A 16,562-nucleotide genomic window follows, 5' to 3' on the forward strand; every position below is an offset into this window, starting at 1 on the left:
GTCAAAAAAAAGCCAGCTAGCGTTGATGGGATAAAGGCACTTCACTTTGCAGCCAGGGGAGCAGTCAGCCATTGCAGCAAAATTCACATCAATCATAACCATACATTTCAGGGACCACAGGGCTAAGCAGGTTCCCTGCTGAAGCTTTGATGCCTTGCAGATATTTGCATGTATCACCACTGCTTCTTTTTCTAACCTCTGCTTCATAAAAAAAGTTAAAATGAAATTCCATGCAAAGCAGCCCCATCACTATGCCAGCTTGCACTTTCCTTTCTGAAGAGCTCTTGGAGGCTCAGTTCAGGGGAGGTGAGCTGCTCCATTCACTGGAGATTAAAAGCAGGAGGAGCCTCTCTGCTTTAACCCTTTAAAGGGGACATTTTGCAGTGCTTGCTCTCATTTTGAAGCTTGCTTGCTTCTGAATGTCATGACTGCTTACATCCACTATGTGGGTTGTGCCCTGAAATCTGGATTTCCACCCTCCAGTGACAGACTGATGAGGTTCATTGGGACCATACTCTACACATTTCACGGATCTCACACATCTTGTCTTTGACTTCCTACTGTGGTTTACTGAGGCCACTCCTCTATGGCTAGTGGAATACAGCTTGGAGTGCCAGGTACTGGAGGGGACTGCCTGCCCTGACCACGGGCTTTGATGTCAGGAGCACTTGTATCCAATGGCTGGTCCTGTATGCAGACTCAGCTGCCACCAGGAGCAAACAGCAACTGGGCCCAGCTGCAAATTCAGTGAAGCATGTGTCATAGCACTGCTCTTTGGGCTAAGTAGTTACTGAAATGTGATAAAAAGTCTGTCCTGTCATTAGGGCATATTTGCTTTTCATTTCACCCTGAAAATACCTCTTTGTGACGGCATGCAGCAGTATGCATCCATTCTCTCCTCTGGCTGGGCCAGGTCCAGACCCAGCCTGGGTTAAAAGCCCTCCATCTCCCTGCAGCACCAACAGGCAGGCATGGGGGAAGGAGGGGACACTGAGAGGCAGGATCATTTGTGCCATTGCCAGCACCCTGCCCAGCAGCAGCATCCTCACTTACTCACCTGCACACCTCAGCTCAGGCAGAAGGCCAGCCATGGCCTAAAGGGAGGCTGCTCCCAAGTTGTTTTCTTGGTGTCTTCGGAGACAGGACTCAGAACCTCTGGGGACTGGAGATGAAGATGATACTTCATGTGCCATTTAGCAAAATTATTCATAAGTCTACACAGACCTGCCTTTATCCTGTGCTTACAAGGAACATGCAATTTCTATTGACAGCATTCAAGGGCCCAGCCATAAATTCAGTGAAGCAGAATAGCTACAGAGACAACATTTTTCTTACAGTGATGTTGAGAAGCCATCTGTGGTGGTGTTTCATGACGAATGTGCTTACAACACCAGGGACTTGCCTCCAGGAAGAGGACACACTGAGCTGCACATGCTTTGTTGCTGAATGAAAGCATCCACATGGGAAATACCTAACACTCCCTAGGTGATGTACATTGGCATCACACCATCGGTCTCCAGATATGGTCTGTCATGGGCAAAATATCTGGCGGCAGGACACTGGTTGGTGTCAGAATCAGCATCAGTTTACCATCCAAAGTCTGTACACTTGACACAGATTGCTTTGCAGCCCCAAAACCTTCAGCATAAAAGTGTCCTCAGGATCAATTTTGAAAATATCACCTCCAATGAGCTGAGTTTTCTTCCTGGTATATTTAGAGCAGCCAAAAGGTAGAGTCAATGGTTAGAGGGAATAGGATGAACATGTGTGAAGGGGGCTAGATGCTGTGAGGGTGAGAGAAAGCAGAGCCAAGCAGACCTGATGGAAGGCTGCTAGCTCTAAGGCGAAATGAAGATCTGCCCCATTGCAAGCATGAGGAGTTTAATAGCTATTATACAGATGGTAATTGGATGCAAATTTGAGGGTTGGCTTTTCAGAGATGGCATGGTAAGCCCCAGGATGGAGGTATGCCCAGTTCACATGACTCAGGAAAAGAGTGGGAGAGGACGGAAATTCTGCTATGTCACAATCGCAAAAGCTTAGGAGAAAACATTTTTCAGGTGAGTGAGAAAACAAACATCTGAAGTTTCCAATGAGTAAGGAAAAAAAAATGAAATAAATTCTTGTTTTCTGAGTGTAAAGAAGTAATCTCTTTCACTTTACAATTTCTCAATATGGTTTTAGTCTTACATATTTTTTAAAAAATTCATTGTTTCTAACTGAAACAAAGAGCAAAACATCTGACAGGAGGAAAAGTGCCAGCAAAACCTCAACATGAGGAGAGCAGACTTCAGGCTGGTCAGGGAATTAGCAAGCAAGGTCCCCATGGAAAATGTTTTTGCAGGTGCTGGGGTCCATCAGTGCTGGTCACTTTTTAAGCACTACCTCCTAAGCGCACAGGGGCAGGCAATAGCAGAAGTTAAGGAGGTAAGGCAGAAGTCCAGCTTGGCTGAACAGGAATCTTCCCTTGGAAATAAGGGAAAAAAAGGAAGGTGAATGCCCAGTGGAAGCAAGGTCAAGTGACATGGGAAGAATACAGAGATATTGCTTGCCACCATAGGGAGAAAATTCATGCAGCCAAAGCTCAACTGGAGTTGAAGCCAGAACTGTGGGGGACAATAAAAACAGATTTTCAAATATGATAATGGCAAAAGCAGCACTGGAACAGGCTCCCCAGGGCAGTGGTCACAGCACCAAGCCTGATAGAGTTCAAGAAGTGTTTGGACAACAGTGTGACTCTTGGGGATGTTCCTGTACAGGGCCAGGAGTTGATGATCCTTATGGGTCCCTTCCAATTCAGCATATTCTGTGGTTCTGTGATTTCCTTTGCAAAACAGAATAAAAAAAGGCTATTTTGAATCATTCTACTTGTTCTTCTGATTTTGAGCAGAAAATCTGGAGATATTGACACTCGTTCCCGGGATTCAGCTGTGCTCGCATCTTCTACACATACACACACGTCTTTGGAAGAAATGTCTATGGTCCTACTTGTGGCATGGAGCTGCCATGTGCTCTAAAGAGATGCTCTAATTTTGTACGGTGCGTGGATGCAGCTCAGTCCTCAGCCTTCTGTCCCTCAGTACAGCTGTTTTTAGGGAGAGGCTTCCCAGAGCACCATGTCTAGGTAGGCTTGCTTGGTCATGCCACCATATGCCTGGAACTGCTCATGGAAGGAACCCAACTGCCAAGTAAATGGCCTGGTTTCCCTCTTCTGCTTTGTGTGGACTTCTCTGAAAAAGGAAACAGAATTATCGGTTCCTTACTTTATGAGTCCCTCAGATACAGGAGTGTCTTGTGGAGGGAAGTGGGTGATCTGGTCACCTTGGCAGTCCAGCTGTGTGGAGAAGAGAAACTGGCTTTTTGTGTCATCACCCAGGGCAGGAAGGCAGTCCTGGAGTCCTGGCCTTCCCTGGACCAGCTCACCTCCCTTCCCCTGGGACAGAGTAAGAGGAGAGGACGCTGTGGGGAAACCTTTGAGGCCATGATGACGTTTTGCCTTTTCTTTTATACCCCTTTTATATACCTTTTTATAATTTTTTGTATTCTTAGTGGTTTTTAGCCTACATTCTTAGACTTATTTGTCCAGCTAGGAGACTAAACATCTTAGAAGCCTTGTAGTTAGGGATCAGAAAGCCCCAGATACCAAGGTCCTCTCCAGAACACATTTTGTAAACTAAGATAGAACCATCCAGGGGAAGGTTCCTCGGGGAGGGGGGCTCACTGGAGCCTCTCACTGGGGAATCTTTGATAGATATGCTAATTAATAAGACCTATAAGGTTCTACCCGATCTATCGGGTGTGTGCATTGCAGGGTGCATTTCGGTGCATTCCACCCGGGCGTGGTGCACCTAAGGATCCTTAAAATAAATACCAAGGTAAAATCCCTTTTACCCTTCTAACCGTGTTTGATTCTTGATTTTAAGATCAAGAAAAGGCATCACCTGAAGCATTTCTGCATGAAAAGTGCTATGGTTGATCTAGGCTGTGAAGGGAATGAGACTGCCTCAACAGTGGACCTTATCTGCTGTTGTTGGTGGTGTCCCACCTAGCTTTTGCACCCTGGTGGCACTGCTGCCTTCTTGCCATTTTAGTTGCTGAACATGCCCTTGTTTTGTTTGATTGCCTGTTTGAACCTGGCTGACTGCAGCTGAAGCCTACCAGCCTCCCACACAGCTATAGGGCTAACCCTGTTTCCACCTCGTTATTCCAGTTTCCATAGGTCTGAGTGCTGTCTGCAAGAGCGGTTATCAAGGCAGGAGACATGGTGGTTTGAGAGCTATCCCCTCCCATGGTGGGGTAGTCCAGCAGACCAGCACCAGGTGCTTCAGCTTGCTACTGCACAGGCAGGAGCATGAAGAGGTCTGGGGTGGATGGACAGACAGAAGGTGTTGGGTACTCTACTGATTTTCTGTTTTATTCTAGCAGCCTAGTTCATAGACTGTTAGAGAAGAGGTGGAGATCAAGTGTGCTCAAGGGTCAGAGGGCGTTTGAATCCCCTGCCCTGGGAGTGTTTTCCCCAAGCTATGCTTGGCACAGCCTGGGGTAAGGAGCCTCCATGCAGCTTGGGGGAGGGCTTGTTTGTTTGTTTGCTAGGGTAAAACGTCTCAGAGAAGGTGCTGCCAGGGGTCAGATCTAAGTTTTTGGAAGAAATCCAGAAACATCAGCCTTGACGCACACTGGAATGGAAACCCATTCACTTAGAAAAAAAGGAAAGAAAAGAGTGCTTTCATTCTGTGTGCTGCACAGGCTGGGCAGCCATCCTTACCGACTTTCAGTCCTCCTCAGCTCACTATGCATGTAGAGCTTTGACTGAGACGTGGTGTGTCCTTCGCCGAAGCAGAGAGGAAAAACACCCCACGGGTCCTCCCAGGCTGCAGGAGCAAACACCGTGGCCCGGCTCTCTTTTCCCACTGGTCCATGCTCCTCGGGGAGGCTGCCTCTCACTTGACCCCGGGCACTCCCTGATGAGAACAAAGCGTTGCTGAAGCAGAGCAGCAGCACTCAGAGTCTTCTGTAGGGCCTTGGGAAACTCCCTCCTTCAAGCTACTGAAATCCAGGAGTAATAATTAACCAAGCTAAGTGTTGCACTGTAATTGTAGCTGTGTGCCCTTCAAGGTGTGCATGCATGTTAAAAAATATTTGTGTTTTAAGGCTCTTTCTTGAACCATACATGTGCTCACATTGTGCTTTCAGCTGGAGAGATGACAAGCTTCCCTTGAAAGATGCACAGGAAAATTAATCTGAAGTAGCTAAAACTGTGAATGGGAGAAGGATTTAATTTAAAGGGGTGCAGGCTTGTTCCTTCAGAGCAAGGAAGCCCCTGGGGCTGGTGGTGGGCAGGTAAGAGGCTGCATTTCTGCAGCTGGAGAGGCAGTGGAGCCCGGTGCTGTGGTTCATGGCCACTGTAACAGGGGAAAACTGCAGAAAGGAGTGAACGGGGAAAATCCCAGCTCTCTTCTGACAGGACTGGAAAGTCCTGTTTGGAAAATTGGATGAGGAGACAGTCCTGGGAAAATTTGAGCACTGGATCATGGCAAGGGCAGGCAATCAAACCTCCAGTGTATCAGGAGGAGTTTCTGTTTCAATCTCTCTGGACTTAAACTTCTTGCATTATGGCCTGATAAATGTGTCAGTATTTAAAGGAAACCTTTTGTTCCTGTTAATGCTTCAAAGAAGGGACAAGGAGGTGAGTGATGCCAGAGCTGTGACAGGCAGTTGCTGGAGAAGGGAAGAGGCTGTGCATCAGCTGTCCAGCTCACATTTTCTGTCCCAGCTGGCATGAGGGGACAGGACTTTCCTGTTCCCTCATCTCTCGGGATATTGTGCAGTTGCCACTCTTCAGCAAAGCGCTGGTGCTGGGAGCACAGCAATGCTGGAAAAAGCCCTTCCTCCACCCCCCTGAAGTGAGGGTAGCCATTTGTCCGGGGAGAGATTCTTTCCTGCCACACCTGCACTCTCTTCTTTTGCAATTCTCACTTCTAGGAACAACCAGATGCTTAATTATTTTCACAGTTCAGCTTCCAAAGAAAAATATGTGATTCTTGATGTGTGCTGGGCCTCTGCCTGGCCCAGAGTCCATCATCATTGAAGATTTCCCATTAAAACAAATCACAAATGATACTTGTCCTCCCCCCTGGAGATCACAGTGTCTTTCCTTGGTTTTTTCTTCTGGATTCACCTTTTCCTTTACTCACCCAACCATTTTGCTCGCCCAAATCTGAATGGAAGCTGTGGGACAAAGTCAGCAGCAGTGAGGCTGCCACTCTTAGGCATAAGCTAAGGGTCCTGGTGGCCTCACTGCCTTCTGGTGCATCAGGTCCTTGCAGGAAGACAGTTAGATGTCTCCACCAGCTGCATGCAGGACACATGGTTGATAAACACTGTCTGTTGGCCCCTGCCTTAACCTATAGTTCTTGGTGTGTAAAATGCTAAGCAGTCAATAGGGACCCCTTCCTAATGTCAAAAGGCTGAAGGAGGAGGAGAAGACAGTAAGGCTAAGGCCTCTAAGTTAGACCTCTCTCTGTTTAGGGAGCAGACACACCAACGTCTACACGTCAAACAGCTCACACAGCCCAAGCTGGGTGCAAGGAGCGTGCTGCACTATAACCCAAGAGTGGCAGAACAAGCAGGTGGGAAAGGATGGTGAAAGGGGTCTGCTCATGACTGCAGATAGGCTGGTGCTGGAGCCAGCACGAAGCCTCCCTAGGTGTGGGGTTGCCTTTTGCCCTTGCTTTTTATACTTTCCAAAGCTGCAGGGAATGGAAGAGAAAGGCTCCGAATTACTGGGGGAAAAATCAGGCCTTGGGCTCTGCTGTCCAACATCACCACCCTGGCAGTCCATATTTTATCTGTCACCACCATAAGGTTCTTGACAAGTCCAGGGCTGATGCTGAGAAGGTTGAAAGGCATGGAAGGTGGCATCTTGGTTGTGGTTTGGATGAGAAAGGCCTTCAGTGAGCAGGAATGCAAGGAGGAAGAGGAGGGTGTGGGAGGAAATGAGGAGTTTTGTTCTTTGTCTGTAATACAAGGAAGTATGGGAATATCCCTGTGGGATTATCAAAGAGATTTACAAGAATGGGCAGCAGGGAAAGGCTGGAAACAAAATGTAACTTCATGCTGTGTAATGTAATGACGGGTGAATGAGCTGGTGTTGCAGGTGAAAAGGGTGGGGGGGGGCATGCGGAAAGGGAGGAAGGGAAAAAAGAACAGGCAGAGGCAGATATGAGTGCCAAAGGCAATAAAAGCAGAGGACACAGGCATGGCATGGGCTGACAAAAGTGAGGAGGCTAATGGAGAGAGGGCCAGTTAGGAAACTAAATCTGAACTTCACAGGACCTCGATCTGCAGCAGCATGGATGCTCTTGAAGCTTGCAGAGCCACACAGGGCACATGGCAAAGGTGCTGAATGTGAATTTTGAACCCTGGACCAGTGTGAGGGGGCACTGGTAGAAACAAGAACAAGCTAGTGGGCTCTGCAAATAGGAGCCATGCTGAATAAGGAAAAAGTGATACTGGAAGAACAAATGCATAAGGAGCTCTTGCTCTGTCTCCTACAAATGAGACCATGCAACGTATCTGCCAGAATGCCAAGAAGACAGTATGAAGGCAGGTCATCACCAAAACCACTCTCAGAAGATCTTTCTAAAGGCATGGGTGTGGAAAGGGCAGAGGCAGGGTGGACATGCAGCAGTTAAGGGCACATGTTCAAAACTGGGGGTGCCAGGGGGCTGTCCTAAAGTGGACAGTAGTCCCATATCATCTAGTGGACAGGCAAAGCTCTCCAATGAGTAATCCTGCATTAGCAATGCACAAATACACAACATGTCCCAACCTATTTTGCTAGCAAACACACGTTCTCACATTGATCTCTGTCCTACTTGCTCTGCTCATGTTCCTCTGCGTTATGTTACATGGTTACTTTTGCATGACGGGTGGAGGCAAACAGTAGCAAAACCAGCATGTGGTATTTCGGCAATGATTTGTTTAGCTCCAAACTTCCTCGTACAGTAGAACATTTGCTTAATTTATTAAGTCATTGCAGAATTCTTGTAAGATTATAGCAGTGCCTTTCTAGATACTTTGTCTAAATACTGCAATGGGCAGCAGAGAATGTACCACTGCCTCTGAAACTACTCAGCCAGCCTGGTACTACTGATAACTGCATTTTTCTCCATCCCTCTGGCCTTCAAATGAGAAGTATTTGCCTTCAGATGGTATCTATTTAAATATTTGCATACCTGGTCCAGCTGTGTACCCAAGGACTTTTAGACCACTGATAGCTATAGCTGGTGAATGCCTCTGCAGGGCCTTGACAGCATTTCCAGCTCTTGTTCTGCAAGGGGAAACTGAAATGTAGCAAGGCGAACACTGCAGTTTCTATTTCCAGCCGTGGAAGCACTTTGTATTCTTTGCTGGTGAAAAACCTGTAGCAGCAAGTGAGCAAACTCCCACAGTCACTGCTCCCAGCTCAGGTTTAATGGTTGGTCAGAGTGCAAGGTGAGTTCCCAACAAGAAAAAAGCTTTGGCAGATTCTCATCCAGCCCCACACCTGGAAAATGCAGGTTTGCAATGCACATGTGGCCAAGTCTGCCAGAAGGAAGTTTCAGTGCATATACCTGGGGTATGCTCATGCAATGAGAGTGGAAGTGAAATAAAAATTACTCAGGATGACAATTTTATATAATCCTTTCCACAGTGGCTTTTGGCTCCCATGCAAATTAGGAAACACACAGGCAGCTGGGGTGTTCTTCCTCATACCAGCAAACCCTCCTTAGAGCAGGTTGTGCGCCAAGAGCCCCTTGGGAGGAGCAAGGCAGAAAAAGGAATGGGTGTCCCTGTGCAACCTGGGGCCACAGTGTTCTCCAACAGCCTGAGCTGGGCCAGGTGCCAGCAGCACAGAATTCCCCTGGCCAACACTCCTGGCAGAGCTCCATCATCCTGCGTCAGCAGCTTTGCTGCTCCCTGTCTCCATCCAGGAGGTATGGCACACACAGGGCATGGTCACCTTTTACACAACCCACCCTTTACACAGACACAGAACAGGCTAAAAAGTCTGTGGCTAAAAGTAGTCCAGCACTGTGATGCACTGCCACCAGATAATGAGGTGGAGCAGAGGATTTGGGCAAAGTGATTCTGTTTGCATGAATGCTGGAGAGAAACTTGACGAGTAACTGAAGCAGTTAAAGCCACACCTTCATTGCTATGAACTGGACAAGAGCTGTAGCTCCTGCAGTGGGGACACCCCCCGCCTAAATTTCAGGGGTGCGAGGCAGCAGCACGTTTTCACAGGACGTGTTCCCTCTTCTCACAGAAATCCCCTCTGGAAATTCCAAAGGAGTCAGAGTTCAAACCAAAGCTGGGCCAGGTGATGAACAAGAGGTGAGCAGACACAGGGCTGTGCTGCAAGCCTCTAACCTCCCCCGGCAAGAGTTGTGAAGTATTGGAGCTGGAACAAAAGGTGCCATGAGGGCAGGTGGGTGGGTGCTGCCAAAAACAGCCTAAAACCCCCTCTCTAGTGGGTGGCCAGCCTGGTGCTGGAAGAGAGGGGGAATCCCAGCCCCACGATCCCCCTGCTGCAGCGGGTGCAGGAAACACCACCTACGTCTGCTTCCAAAATTAGCTGCAGCAGAAGGGCTGAGAGCTACAAGCTGCTTAGGTGTCTTACCACTGCTAAAGTGAATCACCTAAAAGCCCTGAGACTGTGATCCCAATTGGCTACTAGGTGTTAAACGTTTCTTAAAAAGCAAACCAGATAGATTCCCACAATCTCAGGGAGGTAGGCAATGAACCATTTCACAGACTAGGTATGGTAATCTGACTTTTTTTTAATAAATACATATCTCACATGTACCAAAATAATTATAAACAAAAAATGTACAGTATTTACACAATATACAGTTGCTAAAAAGTGTAGCAATTATGACACACATGGTGTGAAACACACTTTTCCAATGCCCACAGTTAACATTATTGCTACTTTTGCCTAAGAGCCAAGAGGACATCAGTCCCTTGGTCTGACTCCTCTACCTGGGATGGCCCACTGAGAGCAGCTGAGGTCAGTCAGAAAGGACAGGGACTGCCACCAGCCCAATGCAAATGAATGCAGAGTCTCTGAAAAGGGGTGTTGGCATGAGTCCACCTTGCCATGAAAGGACACTTGCTCCATGTAGTACTTAATGCCACAAGAGAGCCTCCTGTAATGAGCAGGTTGGATGTGCAGTCTGTTACCTTCACAGGGCTGAGAAGATTGGCTATGTGGCTCTTTATCAGGTGGTGTGAATAATCACAGGTCTGTACTGATGTTACACATCCCACTCCCCTATTTAAACACAAGGCAGATCCTGGAACTGTCCTGTTAGAATCATGTGCTCCTTCTCCTCGCTGGGCAGCGTAGTACTTCCCTCCTCTTTTTTCTCTCCACATTGTGACTTTCTTTTTAAATGAAGAAAGTCAGTTCTTCTTCTATACATATACATGTATACAGTCACTTCTTTTCAGAGACAGCTCTGCTTTAAAATGTCAGCTGTCGTCCTCCAATAAGGCAATCATCATATATAAGCTGCAAAAAAAACCCCAAAACACTGTTAATGCAAAAATATTACTTAAAGTATCATATCCACTCTGGGATAACAGCCAAATTCTGCATGCCCAGACTTCAGCAGTGTATAAAATTTCTACACCAAAATGGTTACATATGCCATTTAATGCAGAACTCAGAAAAACAAATTCTAGGGAGGAGAAAACCACCCACTAACTTGAATTTTCTCTGATGAATTTCTGTGTCAGCCACAGAATGGTGTCCAGAGAACCATGTCGCATGAAGTTAACTCCATTCCCTCATGTTATTTTTTACATTTTATTCCTACTCTGTTTATATGCTTGCTCCATCTGCCATTTTGCTGATTGTTGATAGCATAATCTTTTGTATACCTGTCTGTTATACAGCCAGAGGGGCGTGCTATCAGAGTGACACCAAAAAATACCCTGCACAGGACAAGATTTTCCCATTCTCTTGTAAAGATGAGAACTGCTACTTACTTCATCCTCTGTGAACTCCGGCTCCGATTCACTGCTCTCTTCATCCTCGCTTTCTGGCAACATCTGCAGGTCAGCTGTGGTCAGCTGCTTCAGCTGTTCCTGTATGCTTGAGTTGTCTCTTCCCCATGTGAGTTGATAGGGGGAATAGCCCTGATAGGTCACTTTGTTCACATCTGCCCCATGTTTCACCAAAAGCGACACTAGGTCTGAATTCTGCAGATCGACTGCCAAATGTAGTGCTGTTCTGCCATTGCATGGCTCCTGTGTGAAAATAGCATAAGGTTCAGCATGTTAGGAGAGGCAGAGCCATTGTCAGATCATCATTGATTCTTAAGACTACAAAGCACCACTCAGTTAAATTCATGGTAAAAGTTACATACCTGTGCATTTACATCGGCTCCCAAGGACAGCAGATACTCAACAATACCCAAGTATCCTTGAATAGATGCCAAATGAAGACATGTATGTCCTGAAACACAAAGGGAAAACTTCAGTAACTCTAACTCAATGCCTCATCAGTATTTAAAAGTCAAGATGATAGGCCAGGATGGTATCTAAATTTGCAATTCATTCACAGCAAAAGGGTGTTTTCCAGAAGAACTTTCCAGCTTCCAGTATGAATAAAAGGGCTGGATTTTGAGAAGATTTCTTGAAGGCTTTATTCCAGTGTTTGAGTGCAACTTATTACAACCAAAAAAAGGAGGAGCAGGGCAAAGGCACTCACTGAAAATGCAAAATTTAAAGCCATGAGAGACTATGATCAACAGTGAGAAGGCCTACAAGACAATGGCATTTTAGAAGAGTCAGACACTGCTGTATGCTTTGGGCTCCTCAACTCTCAAATGGGGCATAATAATCCTTCTCCACCTCTCCAGGGACCTTTGAGATCTACCAGAGACCAACCCTATCCTCAGCACAGCACACTAAGATGAACTGTTCAGGAGTGTGCCCATACCGTTGTAGTTGGTTGCCTGCAGGACAGCGAGGAGGTGGTGTGGCTGGCAGTACTGCGTGAGCACGCTGACGCTCCTGAGGGAGCCCTGCTGGCAGGCAATGTGCAGGGGGGTGTTTCCTCGGAAGTCCCTGATTTCCAGGTCGCATCCGGCCTTCAGAAGATGCTCAGCAATTTCAGGCTGATCAGTTATCACTGCCAGGTGAAGAGGAGTCTGCAAGCGTAAGAGCAAAAGCAGACTGTAAGTTACACCACGAACTTGGCAGCAACATCTAGACAGCACACCTCTTGACCACTTGGTGATTTGTGCCAAATCACGAAAGCACGCCCCATAATCTCAGTTCTTTGTGCTTCCCAAGCTGTTGTATAGTTGCCCATTCATCTGGAAGTGATGCACTTTGGGCTCTCTGGATAAACCAACAGTCAATTGGTATGAAGGGTATCATTAACATCTCCATAAAGAGGGATGCAACCCATTGCATCATATTTGAAAAATGTGGGCGTTAAATGCCACTCTCTTGGGGGAGAGGAAGCATTGTACCAACACCGGCTGGAGCCAGCTGGGGACTTTCCTGAACGCAGGCTTTGATTCAATTGATTCCATCAATAAAACAAAAAAAAAAATTAAAGGGACTTTTTGGGGGGAATTCCCCAGAGGGACTGGGTGGGTGTGGCAGGGGCTGATCCGGATTTGGGGCTACCGAGGTGAAAGTACCTGGCTGAGGTTATTCTGGAAGTTCAGGAAAGCCCGGTCACCGGCTGCCTGCTGGATCACCTCCAGGCTCAGGGCTTTTTCCTCGTGAATAATGGCCAAGTGGAGAAAACTGCAGGGGGGAGAAAAGGAGTAATGAAGCGACACGCGTTAACCCCCCCGACGCTGCGTTCAGCCCCGCGCGCGGCGGGCCGGGCCGGGTCACGCGCGGCTGTCGCAAGCCGGGGCTTTCGGCGCGGCCGGGGCTTTCCGCGGCCGCGGGAGCCGCCTCTGCCTGGCGCCGCTCCAGGGACTTTCCGCACCCCTTCCCTTCCCTCCCGGCGCGGCCCAGCCCGGCGCCGCCCCGCCGGCAGCACATCCTGTCCCGGACTGGTCGTGCCGAGTTCCCAACCGTGTCCAAGCCACCCGTGCCCCGTCTTCGACCCTCACTTACGTGTCCCCGTCCTCCGTCAGCTGCTGTGCCCAGGCGGGCGGCTCGCGGGGCTGCAGCCGTATGTCCTCCAGCTCCTTCACCAGCTGCCGGTACTCCTCCTCCTTCATGGAGTCCAGGCCACTGTCGTGGCGGTCGTCGAGTGGGAAGGCGCCCTGACGCTCCTTCTTGGGGTGCTCGTAGCCGTCCATGGCGGGCGGCTCGGCGGCGCGGCGAGCGCTGATCATGGCGGCGGAGCGGCGGGCACTGCGAGTGAGCGGCGGCGGCGGCGGTGCCTCGCATATACAGCGCGGCCGGGGGATTTCTGCGGGGGAGGAGCCGCCGAGGACGGGAATTTCCAGCCAGTCAAAGCCCGACCGACGGGTCTAGTCCTGCTCGGCGCCGAGGGCGCTGGCAGGGAGGGCGGAGCGGCTCGGGCCGCCCAGAAGGGGCGTCGGAGGGGCGGGAAGAGATCAGGCCGGGAGAGAACTTGGCGTTTTTCCAGGCGGGAAGTACTCGCTTCCCCGGCGTGCCCGTCGGTACTTCCCTGCCGCGCCCCGGGGGGTTTTCCCTGCCCTGCCCGGTCCTGGGGCTCCCGATGCCTTCTCCCCGGCGGGGTCCCACTCCACCTCGGGTCCTTGCGCGCTGCGGGGCCCCTCGAAGGCGGAGGAGCGCCTCAGTGCTGGGCACTGCTGGCCCTGATTGCACCCTGCATTCCCCCGACATTCTGTCAATTTCGTAAGAGGGGCTGCAGGATCACAGAATCAGAATAATTTGGGTTGGAAGGGTCCTATAAAGAAGATTTTTTTTTCCTGTCTTGCAACTGTTTCTGGCCTCACTGAGTGTCTGCGCGTTTTTCCCTCTTTGGTCATTTTCCCATGGGATGGCATTCCTTTGAACAAGAATTTAGGAGAAAATAAAGGCCCGTCTAGACCAACCAGCCTGCCATGAGCAGGGACATCTTCAACTGGATGCCCCATCCAACCTGACCTTTAATTTTTCCAGGGATGGGGCATCCACCACCTTTCTGGGCAATCTGTAACAGTGTTTCACCACCCTCGTTGTAAAAAATCTTTTTCCTTATATCTAATCTAAATTGACCTTCCTTCTGATTGAAACCCTTGTCTTATGGCAACAGGCCCAGCTACAAAGCCTGTCCCCATCTGTTTTTATATACTGCTTTCAAGCACTGCAAGGCCCCAGTATGGTCCTCACAGGTGTCTCTGGCCAGAGGGCCAGGCCGTAAGCATTAACACTCTTAGAAGCTTCATCACCCACGAGGTGCAGTGTAGCACACCACCTCTTTCTTCCACAATCTGCACAATGACAGATCCCTGAGCTTGTGAGGATCATTTTGAAGTCTGATGAGAGGGACCACCTTAGGAGTCATTAAGCAGCGCTCATTAGAAACAAGCTTTATAACAAGCCCAGGGCAGCAAAGTACTTCTAAAATGTCAGGGAATCAAATACCACCAGAGCGAAGCTGAGGCTGCTACTGCATCAGTACACTGTGTCTGCCCTGCTTGGCGGGGAGTGTCACTTGGAGAGATTCAGGCAGTATTGCACATGATGGATGTTATGCTGCCACAACGCCTGCAAGTGTACAGGTGTTGCCTGAGCATTTAGAGGATTTTGCATCTCTGGTGTGTAAGTTTTCACTCTGTTTCAGTGCTGTGGGACCAGTACTGTGAGAATTCTGAGCCACTCCTGTATATCCAGTTCTGGTCCAGGACTGGACAAGCCTCTTTCAAAGGGTACATATCTGTAACAGAACAAATGTTTTAAAGAAGAAATTACATCTTCAGCCATTATTCTTACTTTCTCTGGCCGTTCCTAGTGACGCTTCTCTGCCTTTTTTTTTACTGCTGTCATGCCATCTGTGGGAAATAAAGACTGGATAAATGCAGGATCCCACATGGATAAAAGGCATTGTCTGTCTGCAGGGCTGACAGCACTGAATTTTTTCCTGGTGAATTTTTGCTTCTGCTTCTCAGATGTAGGGGATTCCCAGGAAGAATTTTTCTTCTCTTGCAACTATTGCTGGCCTCGCTGAGTAACAGTGTCTGTGCTTTTTTTCCTTTTGTCATTTTCCCATGGGATGGCATCCCTTTGAACAAGAACTTATGAGAAAATCCAAAGATGAAAGGAAGAGCCAGAGGAGAGGAAGAATGCCTGGCTTTCTGTGAGCAGATGTTTCTAATTTTCAGCCCAGCTGTGCCATTCCTGGGCTTCTTTTCAGTGTTCATCACTTGGCCTGGGACAACCCAGTGGTGCTTTTGGGCAGTTTTAGAAAAAAGCCATACAAGTCTTTCTTTTTTAAGTTAAAGGTTATGAAAGTTTTGTAAGCTTTTTGAAACAGTTCCCCGTTTTTAATGTAAATTGGCAGGGGAAATTTAATTAACAAATTAATCTCCTCCTATCTGCTTCTCTGCAAAAAAGGACGATGTGAGTTGAAAAGCAAGCTCCTGCTCTGCCTAGCAGGGGAATGAGCCCAGCAAGGACCTTGCTGTCTGCAGTTGGGATTTTGCTAGAACCACACAGACGTTGAACTTGGAAACTTCTGTCCTAGCTGTGATGGCTGGAAATTGAGTTCAGCAAAAGGTATTCTTTGCCTCCTTCTATAAGTGACCTCCAGCTGCTCTCACAGGCCATCACAGGACTATTTTTAGCAAGCATTTGCCAGCAGCAGCCTCTTTTCAGAGGCACATGAGATGCTTTTATTTTGTGTGTGTTTTAACTTGGCAGTACTGCAGGCAGTTGTAGGTGGCAGAAAGGTGATGGAAAATGTTTTCTGGATGGAAAGTCATGCTGAGGCCAGCCCACTTCCTGCCCCAGGGAGATGCTGTTGCTCTGCAGCCTGGCCCTAGGCATCATGGGGGGGCCAAGACATGGGCCAGTAACCCTGGGTGTTAGGAAGCCAAAAGCACAGCTCAAGAAGGGATTTAGCCCTAAAACCATAAGTAAAGCAGCAGCCAGCTGCAGATGCAGGGGCAAATGGAGCCCTCATAATGATAAAGCAAATAAAGCTGCTGTCTTCTCTGCAACTCCTCATAGTTAGCATAGTCGTTGTACAATATTTGCCTGAAGGTATGACGTATAGAAGACAGCATAAAGCAAAGGTTTTGGAGTGGTGAAGGTCATCGGTGCTGCTTTGCGCTGTTGAAGTACTGTCCTTTTTCTTTTTTTTTTTGAAAACCATCACATTCTAGCAGTTTTTCTGTACAATTTTCTATATGGTCCACAAGAGGAAAAAAATAGAAAGAAACAAACCCAGATTTTGGGATATAGGGTGGAGCCTATCACAACCCTAGTTTCCTGTGTGGCCTCTCACCTAAGTGTTGCAGTTCTGGGAAGCTCAGACATGCCTCCCAGGGCATGGAGCAGCTGTACCTATCCAGGGACAGGGGTTGGCCCTGCTGAAACAGGAGCAAAATTTCATGAACACTGCAGTC

At 48.3% G+C, this 16,562-nt stretch overlaps 1 protein-coding gene across 1 annotated transcript; it reads right to left on the reverse strand.

The window, feature by feature from the left end:
* Positions 1 to 9,804: 9,804 nt before the first annotated feature.
* Positions 9,805 to 13,499, reverse strand: NFKBIA (NFKB inhibitor alpha). The gene is made up of 6 exons (XM_042046992.1): positions 13,135 to 13,499; positions 12,705 to 12,813; positions 11,993 to 12,203; positions 11,418 to 11,506; positions 11,038 to 11,298; positions 9,805 to 10,558 (listed from the first exon to the last, which is right to left on the reverse strand). The coding sequence occupies exons 1-6, from the start codon at positions 13,356 to 13,358 to the stop codon at positions 10,511 to 10,513; spliced, it is 942 nt and encodes a 313-aa protein (XP_041902926.1). The 5' UTR covers positions 13,359 to 13,499; the 3' UTR covers positions 9,805 to 10,510.
* Between the last annotated feature and the right edge of the window lie 3,063 nt (positions 13,500 to 16,562).

Source organism: Corvus kubaryi, unplaced genomic scaffold, assembly GCF_017639235.1.
Source record: "Corvus kubaryi isolate FWS band 111438036 unplaced genomic scaffold, C.kubaryi_AGA036_p1.0 66, whole genome shotgun sequence".
Lineage (NCBI taxonomy): Eukaryota > Metazoa > Chordata > Aves > Passeriformes > Corvidae > Corvus > Corvus kubaryi.

Coding starts and splice junctions, on each gene's coding strand:
- NFKBIA (XM_042046992.1), bottom strand. CDS start 13,358: ATGATCAGCGCTCGCCGCGCCGCCGAGCCGCCCGCCATGGACGGCTAC. Junction 12,814..13,134: donor CTGACGGAGGACGGGGACAC/GTAAGTGAGGGT, acceptor TCCCCCCTGCAG/TTTTCTCCACTTGGCCATTA. Junction 12,204..12,704: donor TCCAGAATAACCTCAGCCAG/GTACTTTCACCT, acceptor TTACGCTTGCAG/ACTCCTCTTCACCTGGCAGT.